Raw genomic sequence first — 16,480 nt, forward strand, 5'->3', positions numbered from 1 at the left:
GACTGTTGTGATAGATGTGAAATCGCCACCCCCTCCGGGTCGATCTGTTCTGCACAGTATAGACTGCGAGCAGTCTCTTATTTTTCTTTGCAAAGGTACTGTACGCAAAACCCAAGCAGATGGAAAGAACCTAAATAATGTTTTTTAATTTGAGGTAAAAATGACGGTAACACTTGTGCTGTGTCTGTCCTTTAATAAAGACTGACGTCTTTAAGAATTCGTTTTTGTTCGGATCTGTCGCCTGGGGAATGAATTACCCGTTTAGTATAAGAGATTCAAATACCTTATCAATCTTTCGAAAGAATTTAATGGCCTTTTATTATGATAAGTTTAAGGTATTTTTACATTGTACTTTACTCAATCATTTGTCCTTTTAAGGTGATTGTTTATTTTTTATCTCATGTCTTCTATAATTTTTTAATAATACTTTCCAAAATAACGTTTTAGATAATTTTATTAGTTATTTAAATATAATTCTCAAGATCTATTTATGATGTATTGTAATAATACCGGTAGGTAGCTTATTTTTAAGGAGTCTTGTACTCTGTTTCAAGCCTACCTCAGATTGAGCGATTGATTGATTTAATTGTCATTGTAATTGTAAATCTGAAACTTGATTAAATATCTGTTGGCTAAGTGTTCGCTTATTAAGCCATTGCGCGAATTTTTAACACAGGGCACCCACACAAACTAAGTAACCGTTGGTATGTTTGAATTGAGAGGAAATGTATGTCGAATCCCGGCAGCCGATGTCGGATGACCGAAAATTTCGTAATATACCACAGGTGGCCGAAAATCATATTCTTGAGAGGAAAGGTAGCCTTCCGCGCAGAAATTCTTAGGGCTTCGTCAAGCGTTCCTGCCCTATAATGGGCGATTCGCTGGAGACACAGTATATAAGACTGGCATGGATGGCATATTTTCATTCCATCCATTTCCCACATTTGCCCAAATTGATATCCAATAGTATTTCTGAAGCTTGTCCATTCTTGCATCATTCAGTTTGCCCCTCCTTCCCAGGCCTCGGTTTTCACGCTTCAAATTACGAAGTGCTGAGCTCAACTCTTTTCTGAGCATGACCGGTACACTCTTTCTTTTAAACTGACACACCCTCCACCCTGCAGAAGCTTTGGCTGTCTCCTTCTCCATAATGCTCTGTATCTTGCAACTCTCTTGCCCCATTGTCCCCGCGAAGTCTGGGAAAGGGCGGGCGAGTCTCTTTTGGGATGTCAGAGCTCACAGTAGAGTCCATGACTGACCGAGCCGAGAACGTCTAGGGACTAGGCTGATACAGATCCACAGATCAACACCTTCAGGTTCCATGGCAAGAGCAGAACCCTTACCATTCGCTTTGCATGTGTTGTGGCCTGCTCTCCATCTCTGATATTCCTCGCTGTTTTTGTCAGTAAATGTGGATGCAGCTTACATTGCTTTGCTATCATGTCTGGCTAAGGGCGTATTCGATTGACAGTATTCCAGAATAAGAATAAATGGAATTAACTATAGAAATCAATTGTTTTGGCATTCGTTGCATTCGCTATTTTCACATAGACTATAATGCACCTAAGTTGACCCCCAAAATTTTGCATAACTATTGGATACTATAGGGTACTAGGTATTACGGTGGCCCCAAGAGAAATCAAACACAATGGTTATGCAAAATGTTGGGGGGTAAACAAGGTGCATTCTGGTCTATGAGAAAATGGTGAATTGCGATGTCTAGAAATCTCCTTAAAATAAAAACATTCAAACATATAAATAATAAAAACATTCAAACATTCAAAACATTCCGATGCCTGTAGCGTTTTAGTAGTCCAAACTCACTATACACTGAAGAGGTTTGTAACAAAAGTTAGCGTATCCTTATTCCGGAATCACGAGATCAATCGAAGCACCTCATTGCGTTCGAGGTACGAGAACGCAACCCCTAATTTGTGTTGGGTGTATCGGGGCTCGAAGAAAATTGCCGAGAGTAAGGTAAAAAACAGTTTTTACTGCACAGTGAACATTTTAATCACATTTAATTGTAGAAATGTCTAGTGAAAATTAAAAGATACTTCTAGATTATAAATCAGAACGTAACGTAACAAACCATAGCCTAAATAGAGCATGCGTTTTACTGTTTTGAGAAGTAAAGCTGCTTCACGTTAGCCTGTGACAATCAATATCAGCCTCCACTAGTAAACTATACTCATACAACACGTCAATAGGAAGTCCAAAATTCAATGTTTCGGACGCCAGTAGACGGCTTTTTTCCCGACTTTTTAAGGGCTCAAAACATGGTTCGAGTTATCGAGGGTAAAATTATATAGAAAATGACCTGAGGGGAAACGAAAGTTGGTTCGAGTTAGCGGGAGTTCGAGTTGTCGAGGGTTTGAGTTACCGAGGGTAAAATTACAGTAAATGTATGACGGAAATCCAGGGGAAATCGATTTTGGTTCGAGTTAGCGCGAGGTTCGAGTTAGCGATTAGGGGTTCGAGTTATCGGGAGTCGACTGTAATTCATTTTGTCAACAAGCTGATAATTGGATGCTCTTAAAAATAACATAGGAAATTATCCGAAGAAATATGTTTTTGAAGAAAGAAAAAGAATCCCGGGTTAAGCACTAATCGGCCTTAGCAACTGCGCCCTGTAACTCACACCAGTAAAACAAAATGTTCTATTAACACGCCCGACGCACTCTGGCCAATGTCTCCTCCGATTACAAGCACTTGACACCGAACCATACGATATCTTTTCAAAAGCTTCTTATAACGTGATACACAGTTTAAATAGAGGTTTTGCTGTACGCAACCCTTACATTCAAAATATACCATAATCATATTTATCTATATCGCAACCACCCTTCCCCCTCAACTGCTACCTGTACGCCTAACAAACATATCGAACACACTCTCCTAAGCTCCGATTACTTCTAGTTAATTAAAGAGGTTCAACTTCAAGCACTTTGCTCGGCCTGTGATGGCAGTCACACAGCTATTCCTTGATGGAAAGCCTCGTTTCTGCCACTCAGGACACGCAACAATTCACCGTGTCTGTTCCATTAGAGTTACTTGACCTAATCAGACTTTTTCCTCCCCGGCTGCTTCTAACTTTATTTGTCTGTCCCTAGGCAAATCTAGGATAAAAAGGAATGTTTAGTCTAGCAGACATTCTTCAAATGGCAGTTGTCATCCGTTGACTTGTGTTTTTTCTATTCTTGCTGCGTTTTTAGGCTTAAGTTCGGCTACTCCTTCTTGGCAAGACATGTGAAATTTGCCCCATTTTCTCCAGCTTTACCATGCAACACATCCGATCCGCGAGCTAACGCAACCTCGTTCACAGGGCTTCTCAGTCGCAGTCTAGAGCCTGTACTATTGACGTCATTTTACCGGATATTTGGAAATGTCTACCAAATTTGTTCAACGCTAGCTGATTATGAAGATTTAGCAAGGGGATTTGAGCCAATCAGAAACAGTGAAATATTTTGAATTAATAAAAAGATAATGTAAATATTCGTCGCAGTATATTAAGATGTAAAAATTTTTTTCGATAAATGCTATAAATTCCTTTAATATTAAACATTCGAACAATCACATAGTTTGTGTCGACACCATGTAATTAACCTGGGCAGAATTTCGGGAGTTTTGGCTCGCGGCTCCCCCTTGATTAGTCCTCTTCGCCGCGACTTTCCTTTCACAGCGCAGCAAAGCACCATAGGTAAGAGAAAATGGCAACTTAAACGATAAGGCGTATTTTTATGTCGATACAGGAAATTTTAGGCGTCCCAATCAGCGCACGTACGACCAGTGTACCGTTAACGCCTCCCATGTAGGCCACTGTGAAATGTACCAATCGAGATAACCTCGTGTAAGAGAGATTATTCTCTCTTTTGCCTCGTGCCGTTTTTGGCGGGAAATCATAATGGACCTGAGACCTCGTTTGAACAGCTCCCACACATTTTCCCCTTAGTGGTAGCGCTTCGTTTCGCTGTATTCAATAAATGAAAGGACAAAAAGAGCGCTTGAGTTCAGGTTCATGCATGGATAACCTGCATTTTCGGGAGGGAATCGCACACAGACTACGTTTTTTGAAGAAAGTTGATGAAACTACAGGCAAAAAAAAGCAAACTTATTGGCTTTTCCGGTCCCCAAAATTAACAGTTATCAGCAAAACTATAGAGCTCCGCTTTAAACTTGGAAAATCTATTTGTGTTAACCGCTAGTTGCGCAGCTTAGGTTCAAAATACGACTGGAAATTGTCTGACAACTAGAGTAATTAATTAAGAAATGGTCGTCAGGCGGAATAAGGTTTGCGTTTCTTATTGTTAAGATAATCTATTCTATATGTTTAACTTCCTCTTCGGGGCTTATTCCGCTTGACGACCATTTCTTAATTACTCTAGTTGTCAGAGGGGTTTTTTAAACTATGGAAGTGTATTATTTTCATCCAAGAGAGAATGATTCTCTCTTGTTTCATCTTAGATATTTTCATAACGGATCCTTCGAGCCCAGGTTTTATGGATGTAAAGAAAAATATTTAACAATTATTCCTCGAGCCCGAATGGGCTCTGATTCAATAGTCCATGAGGCCGAAGGCCGAATGGGCTATTGACGGAGAGGCCGTGAGGGCGAGAGGAATAATTGTTTTAGTAAAATCCAACTAGTTAGTCAAACATATCGAGAATAAAAAAAATTGTAGCTGCTTAAAGCTAGACTTTAATCCTTTTTTGCCGCCAAAAAGACAGCGCTTTTCGCTACTAGTGGGCTATAACATATAGCCTAGTAGTAGCTCAACCAATCAGAACGCAGCATTGATAATAGACCACTAGTTGGATTTTACTAAAAGCATTTATTGCGATAACAGACGCCTTGTCAGAAAACTGAAATATGCTTTTACTCCGTAGTGGTTACTGCTCAGAAAAAGTTTCCCATTTCTTCCATGGGGATTCGAACCCATGACGCTGTTGTCGCTTTGGTAGCAGACAAGTCGGAGCTAGTGACTGTATAATACCATTAGCTGTCGTCCTATACCCCCCCCCCCCCCTCCCCAATTGTAGGCCCTTTAAAGCCTTAATAATAATAATAATAATAATAACAACAATAATAAAAGCTTTATTTATACTGGAGATATCTATCAGCATTATACAACGCTGTTCTTAACAAGATGTCCAGTAAATAAAATTTATAATAATATTATTCTAAATTACATTTCAAATACGCTGAAAACTGCTAAGATAAGACTACTATAAACCGTTAATTTAAGAACTACTAAAAACTACTTAAAAATATCAAGAACCACTAAAAACTGTTAAGAACACTAAAAAAATCAACCTAGTTGAGGTTGAGGTTAAGCCTTATCAAAAACTAGTATATGCAAAACGAATTTTTATTAGCACTGCTGTTATTTTTTCTTTTCCGGTTATAAACCCAGTGGGATATAATTATATATAAGCCCCTCAGTTGATAAGTTCCCCTTAAACCCCGTACGAAGATGTATCCAAGTATCAACGCTTCTTTGTGACATACAAACAAAAAAGAAAACATCAAAATTTTAATGCGACCGAACTGACTTAGATATTATCAAAATTAAAATCCCTGGAGACCCCGACGTCTAGCAACGGCAACCTCGTCCCCAGAGGCTTCTCGGTTTTCATTGGAAAAAGGGAAGACCTACGTAGCCTGCGTGGCTCGTTTCGTGGCAGGCGCCGATAGTTTTTTCTGCTACGCAGGCTAGAAAAGACCCTGAAAAAGACGTCGCAAGGGACGGCTGTGTTGGCAGGTTACGCAGCGTCAATTACTCTCGGTCTAGGAACTTGATTCTCATTGGTCGATCAGGAATCAGCACGAATTCACTTGTTATTTCAACTGGCTTCTCGTGGAACTCCAACACAAAGCGCTGGACGATCTGAAAGTTAGAATCGAGGGATATTTGGGTTACTTATGAACTGAAACAGTCAGTAAAAATTTACAGTAAAGTGTAAGAGGCCGGGTGAAATTAGTTCTAAAAACAACTTATCTATGATCTCTTACGCGTCCAAGATTATATTCTTGGTTCGCAATGGACTCTTCTCGAGACAATCTTAAGATCATTATAAGGGTACATCCCGGCATGGAAACAACCACAAGCGTGACGCCGATAATTTTACATATTACCGTAATCCAAATTTTAAAATTCTCAAAGGGAAAAGTTCAATCAGACAATCAGGGCGAACAAGTATCTTACCAGAATGTGCTTCAAACCGCAGAAATACAGAGCCCTCAGTGGAGAAGGATTGCTCAAATCATATCAAGATGAAGCCAGCACAGGCTTACAGCTCACGGCTGGAAATCCAGACCTGGAGATAAATGCGAGAGCCGGGGGGGGAGGGGGGGGCTCTCTGGCTGAAACGAAATAGCTGGGAACCACGGCCCTGCGGGCCTTGGTTTGGGTTTGCCAATTCTGAGATCAGTTGCATGTCAGATTCTTTCCACACAGCAACCCACATAAATACTAAATACCCTAAACGTAGCATTATGCTGGCTCCACTGTACTTCCACAATCATAGCCCGCGTAGCCGGCGGGATCGTTTGCGCGAGGAAAGTTTTAGAGCAGAGGAGCTGCGACGACGTGCGGAGAATTGAGCCGGGGGGAGACGCTTTGAAATCCAAATAGGTCATTCGGCGCTCGCTTCTCTCGGTAAAGCTGTGCAAGAGTGGCGGCATCGCCGCCAAAACTCTCGCACGAGCAACAATAATTCCGCTAGGTACATAGGCTATAATAGTCATTGCAATTTGTTTGCAATTCCACAATCAGCTCCTTACCATTGCGGCCAAAAGGCAGAGTTCAGCCTGAGCTACGCGTCGTCCTGTATAGAAAAAGGAGCAAGTCGGTAAGAAAAGCAGTAATAATGAGTGACTATAACCAAGAGACAAAATCCTGTGCTGCCTAGATTCCAGGCACCACTTTAATGCGAATAATAGAAAGCACAGCTTCTCGAGACACAACGCTCCCCTGTGTAAGGGAATCCGGATTCCGGAATTGGAAAAATTTTGCTTGTGGAATTCGGAATCGGGGAAATTTTGCTTGTGGAATCCGGAATCGGCAAAACTTTTGCTTGTGGAATTCGGGATTCAGGGGTTTACAATCCGGAATACAGCTCAAGAAATCCAGAATCCTAGTTCCACTGACAAAGACGGGAATCCAGTACCTGGAATCCGGAATCCATGGTGTGGAATCCAGTCCAAGATTACATTGGATTCCCTTAAGTGGGGCGACAACGAGCGCCGCATATGGAGCAAAGAGGGAGACCTGCGATGAGGCAGAAGCAGTAAATCTGTGTGACAAAAAGTCACCTACCTATACACATGCGTCGCCCGAAGCCAAATGGAATTGATGCATAAGGGTGAGGGCCATTCTCTTCCGTGTTCAACCACCGTTCAGGTTCAAATTCAAGAGGATTTGAGAAAATTTCTTCTGAATGTCCAGACAGATAATTGGAGTACCTAATCGGGGTCTAAAAAAAATTTCAAATCAAAGCTGAATAGAAAGCTAAGAAAAGTCGCATTTGAAAAGAACTTGGGGTTTTTTAACTGCTAAATATGCCTAATTAAATAATTAAGGACTACCAAAAAAACACATTTCTCTGAAGACACTAACATTTTAAAACCGCATTTGCCTAAGTAGAAAGAAAAATGTAGTTCGTCTTAATCTGAGGGAATTAGTTTACTGTCTTTTGACAAAGTTTTGCACATTCGTTTCTAAACCTCTCCATTATTAGATACCTCAAAGGGGCTGAGTTATGGCTGTCTAGTTCATTTTGTTGCCAACTACTCGACCTTGTTCACTGCGGGACTTGAAAAATTACTTGTGGATGACAAAACCACAGCTTTGAATCAAACAAATAAAGCCTTCGAAGCATTATATTACACCTTATCAAATGTTGCAAAGAGCAAAAATGAACTTTAACAAACTGTTAGGCTGTCAAGTTTTAAAAAACCCGATTGCCGCAATCTGTTTTAATCTTCTTCAAGTTTGTTGATTCGTGTCTTCTCGGCTTTTGTATTTGCTGTCTTATTTTAACTTCTTTTAATGTTTTGAGGGGTTATTCAAGTTAAGGTTTCACTCAGCAATTTGGACGCAGTTGCCACCGTTTGCGGAATTTTTGATAAATTTTATGTCACAGATCCATTAAGATGCACGGTTTACGATTTAAGGTTTACGGGTACGAGTAAATTAAAGTCCCCTCTTCGGCTAGGCTACCGGGCAAAACCACATCTGGGAAAACATGGTCTCCTAAAACCAAGTAAAACATTTTCCTCTACCAGCAACGGCAAGAAGAAACAGTGCCCTTGAGGCTCCTTTAAGCTGTTCGGGGCTTAAATACTCAACAGCTCCGTTGTTTGCGAGTGCCACATTATCTCCTACTTAGTGTCGTATATCATTCTCATTCACGGTTTTGTTCTTAAAACCTTTTACCTTTTTTTGTCCCCTCTGCTAACTATGTTTTCATTAACCCTTATTTTTCGTGATACTTACCCCCGCGGGAACATGGTAACCAGAGAGAACTGCATCCCTACTGAGAACACGTGACCAAAATCCTGGATCAGGGTATAACCTGGACGATCCAAGAGACCGATTATTATGATGTATACAGATAAGTATTTTACATTAAGAATTTTTGTTGCTGTTTAATTGGATACGGCGACGGCAGCGAAAACATCACGTTCATTCGATCTTCATGGCAATTGTTTAAACTCACTTACATACATACATACATACATACTTTATTGAGACTCCCTTCAACAGGGCTTTTCAGTCACAATGTTAATTATTACATAATACTGGTAATTAAGAAAAGAAAAGAAAACTTATTTACAGTAGTTCAATTAAATTCAAAATACATTCAAAATTATCCAAAATATATTCAAAATCATTTCGTATGAAATATCTTATTAAAAAGTCTCCGCTTAAAACTATCAGTATCTTTAGTGTTTTTAATATTGTCAGGTAGCCCATTCCATTCCTTTGGACCTCGAAAATAAAATGCCCTTTGTCCCATTGATAGTCTACATCGGGGGACCACAAAATTGTTACATCCCCTTGTGTTCTTGTTGTGAACTGCTGAACGTTTAATAAAATATTTACCTAAATAATCTGGAGCTCAGCCATTTACACATTTGAATACTAAAACTAAGTCATTAAATAGAACCTTCTCCGAAACATCTAACCATTTAAGAGATCTCCGTCCCTAGGAGATATGTCAAACTTCTTTAAACCTAATACAACTCTGGCAGCAAAATTTTGTACCAACTGCAGTTTGTGTAGGTTACGTTTAGATGTGTTCCCCAACACTGAGGAACAATAAAAACGTTTACTGAAAACAAAGCTATTTATAAGTAATAAAAGGGTTTTCTTATCCAAAAGATGTTTAATTCTACTACCTATCTGTACCAACTGGTTCATGCAGCTAGAGACTGTTTTACTAACATGTACATCGTAGGTAAGATATTGATCAATTTATACCCTGAGGTCCTTAGCAATAGACACTGGTGAAATAGTTTTGCCCAACAGGGATAAGGAGATATGAGGTAGCCTCTTAATAAGTTGTGCTAAGCCAACAACCACTAATTTTGTCTTCTCTGGGTGTATGAGTAGAGAATTCTTTGCACACCATTTACTGATGTCCCTAAGATCTTGGTTTACGGCTGCCATAGCACTTGATGAGTCTGATACAAAAAATTTAAAGTGCAATTGGCTGTCATCAACATATGCAGCGGATTGGCTATGGGTAACAACACTGATTAAATCATTAATGTAAATAGTAAAAAGCATAGGACCCAAGATCGAACCCTGAGGTACTCCATTTGTTACCGGTAACAATTCTGAGACTGAATCTTCGTATCGTACTCTTTGGTATCTACTTTGTCCAATGTAGGCAAACTCTCCTGGAGTTGAATTCCTAAAAACCATATCCAAGCTCAGAAAGAGAAAGAAAATTTCATAGCAGCTTGTTTACGTCCTCCACAAAACGTTACAAAGGTTTTTTTTTCACGTCGTAGTCGTGTAGTGACGGCAAAGAAATGTACGAAAAGTGTGCTGCACGTGCAAAGATGTTGTTTTGCTAATCTTAACCCTGCTTGTTTGATATTCCCGTTGCCGTTGAAGTCATCGAATTTTAAGATCCCTAGCAACCTGGGTGAGATTACGCCTGCAACGCAAGCAAAAAGTTCGCCCAAGCTCTAAATATGAGCATTGGCATTGTTGCGTAACATTCGCAATATTAGGATTTGTATGAGAAAAAACTATCGTTTCTGTAACCTACGAAAATGAACTGATTTCAATAAAAAAAACATCTCACCTTTTATAAAATGTGTGTTACATTTCTCCTGTGTTTCTCTCTATGTATAAGGTTTATACAAATCCTTATAATTCGAATGTTACGCAACAATGCCGATGCTCACCGATGCTCATATTTCGAGCTTGGGCTACCTATGATTGTGCTTTACTCGCCTCCTAACTTCCAAGTCTAATCACTTCCAGCTACATGACGCGGGCTCCACTGGGAGCTCCCTGAGTGTATCGAATTTGGGTCCTTACCTTAGAGTTTCTCTGACACAGGCCTTTGTGTAATGCAGTTTTCCAAAGCTTTCAGCAGTGAAGTCTTCATTGGTTTTTATTAATGAGGATACTTCTTCATACACCTTTTCTTGCACCCTAGGGTTGCGTGCCAGCTCGTACAAGAGCCAAATGGCGGTGGTAGCGGCCTATATATGAGAAAAAAATCCAGACTGTAAAAGAAATTCAGCTATCAAAAAATAATTATTGACGTTAAAAGTAGTTTGTAAATAAAAAGATGGGAATCTATCTATGGGGGGGTTGAGAGGTTTTTTCTATGCATCACCCTCCCTACTCAACAAAGTTTTATACTGGGGGGGGGGACACCCGGAGGTTTAACCCCTTACCCTTTTATATATATACCATTTTTGACCGAAAAGGTACCTTCTATCTAAAAAATAATACCCCTTACACATACCCTACAAGTTTAGAACTCCCTTTTTCTGACTGCTGTAAATGCACTGTCTTTTAAATATTAATAAATCACAAAAACCGCTCGACTCAGTTTTTCACAGCCAAAAAATGCATCTATAAGCCCTTTTCGGCCTTTTTACAGACCGAAATGGCAGATATCCTACCCCTTATATACTTCAACTAGTAAAATCCCCTACTTTTTCATATACCTGAAGCCTGAAGAGGTACCCCTTTCGGGTGGAGCTTCCATGTGTAGCCATTATAGAGAGTACACCCCGGCCCCGCATTATTATTTAAACTTTTTTAAGAATTGCTTTATTATCCTGCCGCACTGTTATCTTACCACTTCAACACCTGTTCTGAATATAATAATTGAGCCAAGAGTTGCTTCTTCCATCTGCAAATCACTTTTGGTTAAAAGATACGTCAGCAAAGGAACAGCTGAAATTAAAAACAACAAGGTAACTTTATCGCTCGTTGAGATTTGGCAACAAAGGAGGATATAATACATAGGCAAAAGAAAAAAATAATTGCTTTGCTACTCCAGGTATATCCAGCTAGGTCGACTCGGGAAAGACCAGTATTATGAAAGAATTTTCTAACATAACTAATGTCTCTCCTATGAGACTAAAGCTTACACATGTTTTAAACCTTGTTAAACACGCTTTCAATCGTTTTCATCACAAAAGCTGTTTACTGATTTGTTGTCGACTAAAATTAGCACAAATGAAAGCTTATAACACAGTCCAACAGGGTTTGTTGATGATGTTTGTAACTAGAGTAGGTCTCTTACGAAATTTTCATACCGGAGTGATCGCAAGGAGACTGGGTATTACTAGAAAAAATCCGTAAAAGTCGTTCAAGTTGTATAATCTATTGGAATAGTTAGACTAGAAAAATTCCAAATACAGGGTTTGAGATATATAAAAAGAAAACAAGTGAGCCCGTGGTCTTGAAAGCATATGTTTACTGATCCGTTAATGGCTGCCGCGCAGAATTTTTCCAGCAACCTAAAAAAGCCCGGCCTCACTCAAAATATCCTTCAAAAAACGTGCGGGTGAGAAATGGCAAAACTCATCATGGAAGTCATTTTCATTGCTGAAAAGAAAAAGTCGTTATTTTGCTTCACTTCACAGAGTGCGCCATTCCTACCCCATTTTCCTACCTATCCAGCGCATCCCAGAACTATAGGCCTTCGCGAAACTAAGCACTAAAAACTCCAAAGCATACATTTACCCTGATCGTTTTCCACATCATCAGCTTTTTCTTGAAGTTTCTTCATCGTCTTACCCACAAGCTTGTAACTGGTTTTTACAACGACGTCCAGAACGTCACACATTGTTTTGAAGGTAGATGTCTTATAGCAGGTGTACTTTAGAAGAAACGATTCCAGTCCTCCGTTTAATTTCCCCATCAACTTGAAAGAATCATAAACAGCTTTAACCATTTCGATTGCTTCGCTGTTTGGTGGGTCGTCAAAGAGGCCAATTCTGCTATCAAATACTATTATACCCATAGCTTCAATAAAAGAAAAAAGAAATTTTATACAAACATATTACCGTATTTATTCCAATAAACACCACGGATTTTATTGGACTTTTTACTATTCAAAGGTGGCGTAGGTATTCAAATCACTGACAACAAATACCATAAATCATTTGTGGATATTATATAAAGTTCCAATGTCTCGCTTGTTTTGCTGAGGTTGAATCGTAATTGTCTGCATGGTGTGCAATACAAAGTTGTTCCGAGCTTTTTCTTATAATCCTCGAATAGACGTCGCAACGGATTGGGCGCGGCGCTTTTCTGGGGACAGCGTTTACTAACAATAGACCTTTTTACCGATACGGCGGCCATATTGAATTAATTGGATTTAAGGAGTATTATGGGATGCCCAGGGGGCATGAGCAAATTTCCTTTCTATTTTCGAGCGCTTCCTCGGAAACTTTTTCTTAAAGTTTTCTTAGAATAAGATTGTAATGGGAAAAAAGATCCTTGTGCCGAGTTTGGATGTATGATGATCGCCTTTTTTTAGTTTAGTATTTGAAATATGGTCTTTCACTGTATATTTCTTTGCAAAAAAAGCGATCATTATAACATCCAAACACGGCACAAGGATCGTTTTACCCATCACAATCTTATTCTAAGAAAACTTTATGAAAAAATGTCCCGAAAAGCGCTCGAAAACACAAACGAAATGTGCTCATACCCCCTGGGCATCCTATAATACTCCTTAAATCGAATTAATTCGATATGGCCACCGTATCGGTAAAAAGGTATATACAGGGCGTTTAATCGAGTAAATACGGTAGACAAATCCAATTGGGTTTGGACAGGCTGCAGAGACCTCGACCTACCACTGATAAATGTACTTACTTTCGGCGGAAAAGTTATAAAGAACGTCTTCGAGGTTAGGAATCTCGTTGTCAAATCCAGCATCTCCCCTAGTCTTTGCCAAATAACTAACAGCACCTCTTGTCATGCTACAAAAGCTTTGAATATTCTCTCCAACATCTTGGGGTCGGAGAAGTTTGGATGCCATTGCTTTACGCACTCGGCTCCACTCTTCATTATTTCTGACATAAGAAAAAAAATTCGTCAACTGCTTAAATAGCTTTAATTCCTGCATGACCAGTCTACGCTCACAACGACTTTAAGAAAGTAATATGTGCGCTCGCTGATTGTCGAAAACAAAAACAAAAAAAGCAACGTTTGACATGTGTACAGGCTACCATTGCTTGGTAAAATTTATGCTAAAGACGGATAAAAACAGGCGTTTAAACGAATTTGGCCCAAAATTCGTCTACACTTGAGCCTCTGTAAAGGTACCTGCGGACGTCGATTTCATCTCGCGTTTTCCATCAACTCGTCGGCTTTTCCGCGGTGGAAATCGTCAGATGTCAAGACTGTTTTGCGTGGTAACGCTACCAGCGAGCTCAGACACAACCACAACGGCGAGGGAAACGAGAAAATATATAATTTTTAAATAATTCTGAACGTGCAGAACACTTTTAGTGGCAGGTTTCTTTGCAGTCATTGTACGACTACAGGAGCCTGACAACTAAATGTTGTTAAACTTAATTGAAATGGCAAGATGACACTGAAGATGAGATCGTCACTCCATCAAAGGCGATCGTCGCAACTTCAATTTCACGGGAAATACCCATAGTTAGGCCCACACTTGATTCGTCTGTCAGCATGTCTTATAGACGTGCTAAGAGACAAAATATTTCTTTTGAGACGGATCGGAATCCATCTCGTCTCAGAATTTGTATCTGGACAGAAATCGAAATTGAAGGTGGACTTGACCTAATCTTTGACTGAAGAGGGGCTGGTACTTGTTTCTTCGAAAGGTTTCTTATAAGCATTAAAAGTGTCTCAATTTCAAATCACGATCTCACGCCAACTGCCCAGTTCAACCCTTCTCCCACCATTCGATGTTTCTTTGTTTCTCTCGGCATCTTTATTTTCTCTCTGGAGTTGAGAAGATAGACAAGCCAATAATATGAAATCGACGTCCATTGTTTGCAAATTCAACCCTACACATTGCTAAGCAACTCGTTGCAAAATATTTTTTCTTCCGTTTCCTAGACGTATAACCACTAGGTTTGTAGTTCCCATACGCAAATCTGTACGTAGGAGTTTTGTATTGAATATAAAATTCAGTTCGTTTTTTAGGTACATATACAGGTATTCTTAGTTGTGTGGTATTCTTAGTCGCACGAAACGCGTAGGAAAAAATATTGCAGTTTTTGCAACTCAAGAAGTTTGCAGAAGTGCTACTCACTGGTTTATCCTTTTAAAAATAATCAAAAGCATCGACAGGAAAAAGCAGTTATGCAGATTTTGCAAGAGAACATGTAAGAGAAACTATAATTCGAAGTAAGAATTTTCTACCACGTTTTAAAACAGGGGCACCCAACGTCAATTTTCGGAAAGTATCTGTTCGGAAGACGATTTGAGCACGATATATCAGATGTATTGATGTCAGCATTAGCGAGTTTCAAAAAACACGCCTTTGTAAATTTTCAGCTTGCGTGATGTTTCTTGATGTTTCTTGAATTGTACCATTTTATGGAGATGTAAACCGTCGCCGCAAAGTGGGAACTTAAAAAAGAGTATAATCCATTTATCTCGAAACATAATACACATGACTTACACGACCTTTATTTTCTTAATGTGAGGGGCAAAAACAGTTTTAATATGAATGAACCATAGGGTTTTAATTAATATGAGGGTCAATTATTGTGCATTGAAATGAATCGCTTGAAAAGAGAGAGTTCGCTTGCAGATTAGACTGTTCACAGTCCTCTATTTTTCCGTAAGATCATCGATATCGAGCGCTTTGCGTTACGGGCTGCCATCTTGCATGAGTGTCAAAACTACTTTTAAAAGGGGGCGGGGGTCTCTGTCTAGTGCAAATTAGTCCAGTGGGGAGTAGCTGACCCTGTCTCCTCATTTTATACTTGTAGAAAGACAATAGTTTTTGGAAAATCCGGTTACGTCTAATTAGGCACGTTATACTGTCATACTATGCCGGGTTTTGGGAGGCAGAGTTTCCTGCTTAGAATTAATGACTAACTTGTTTATTTTTATTCATAATGGTGGAATTTAAAAGTTATTATACAGCCCCCACTTAAAAAAGGTACTCATTTCTTTTGTTACGAAAGTCTTTCAAAAGGGTACAATGTTCTGAATGAGTTAATGTTTCAGTCTCACGTGAGATTCTGTCTCACGCAATGATCGGCGACAAGGTTTTATGGTAGTCTGAGTGTTTATAGCCACCCCCTCCCCTCAGAAAAAATAGCCCCTTGGCAGCCCAGTTAAAACTCGCCTTTCGGCGATTCTTGTTTAACAAACCGGTTTGATTGCATAACTACTGGTGGCTTAAAAAATTAGAATTTTCTGGGCGATTGGTTTTTTGTGAAAACGAAACTGGAAAATTCGAAAAATTGCATTTTTGCATGAAACTACGGGATCAGGAGCCCATGGTCTTGTCATGTTGGCATAAAATATCCTGTGGATAGAATACTTACAGCAAATCAAGGATAGGCGCTTCCATAACGTTCCTGGCTCTAAAGTATTCCTTCAGTGTTAACATTACATCGGTTGATCGTTTAGGAAATTTTCCTTCGGCTTTAAACACGGCTTCAAGATCGGCGGGACTTTGGATGTAAACATGAGTCTTTCCCATGACAGTCTCCTTGAATATCGGCCCGTACTGTTCAAACAGCTTTTTTTTAATACAAGCATGTTGAATGGATTTTGCATTCATTATGTGCTGAATCACGGAACCGAACCACGGTAATCCGCGAGGACCTGGAATCTTACTAAACGCTCGAACATCTTTTGGTAGCTGGGTTTGTGAGCCATTCCATAAACTGCGGAATTCAATGAACAACCAAGCAGCTACAAAGAGAACTACAGCGATGCATGCAACAGCCAATGCGTCCTCCATTCTGTCCACTGAATACGTGTGTTGCCGTTGAG

The 16,480-nt window shown here is 39.6% G+C and overlaps 1 protein-coding gene across 1 annotated transcript; it reads right to left on the reverse strand.

Annotated features, from left to right (window-relative positions):
* Nucleotides 1–5,078: 5,078 nt before the first annotated feature.
* Nucleotides 5,079–16,480, reverse strand: LOC140928756 (cytochrome P450 10-like). The gene is made up of 9 exons (XM_073378541.1): nt 16,027–16,480; nt 13,367–13,566; nt 12,227–12,508; nt 11,334–11,431; nt 10,559–10,725; nt 8,498–8,576; nt 7,319–7,475; nt 6,784–6,827; nt 5,079–5,887 (listed from the first exon to the last, which is right to left on the reverse strand). The coding sequence occupies exons 1-9, from the start codon at nt 16,446–16,448 to the stop codon at nt 5,777–5,779; spliced, it is 1,560 nt and encodes a 519-aa protein (XP_073234642.1). The 5' UTR covers nt 16,449–16,480; the 3' UTR covers nt 5,079–5,776.

Source organism: Porites lutea, chromosome 2 (assembly GCF_958299795.1).
Source record: "Porites lutea chromosome 2, jaPorLute2.1, whole genome shotgun sequence".
Taxonomy (NCBI): domain Eukaryota; kingdom Metazoa; phylum Cnidaria; class Anthozoa; order Scleractinia; family Poritidae; genus Porites; species Porites lutea.

What these genes read in the sequence shown, in the direction of transcription:
- LOC140928756 (XM_073378541.1), bottom strand. Translation starts at nt 16,448, where the DNA reads ATGGAGGACGCATTGGCTGTTGCATGCATCGCTGTAGTTCTCTTTGTA. An exon ending in TTATAACTTTTCCGCCGAAA is followed by an intron (nt 12,509 to 13,366) that starts GTAAGTACATTT and finishes CTTTTATTGAAG; the next exon opens with CTATGGGTATAATAGTATTT. An exon ending in TCAGAACAGGTGTTGAAGTG is followed by an intron (nt 10,726 to 11,333) that starts GTAAGATAACAG and finishes TCTCATATATAG; the next exon opens with GCCGCTACCACCGCCATTTG.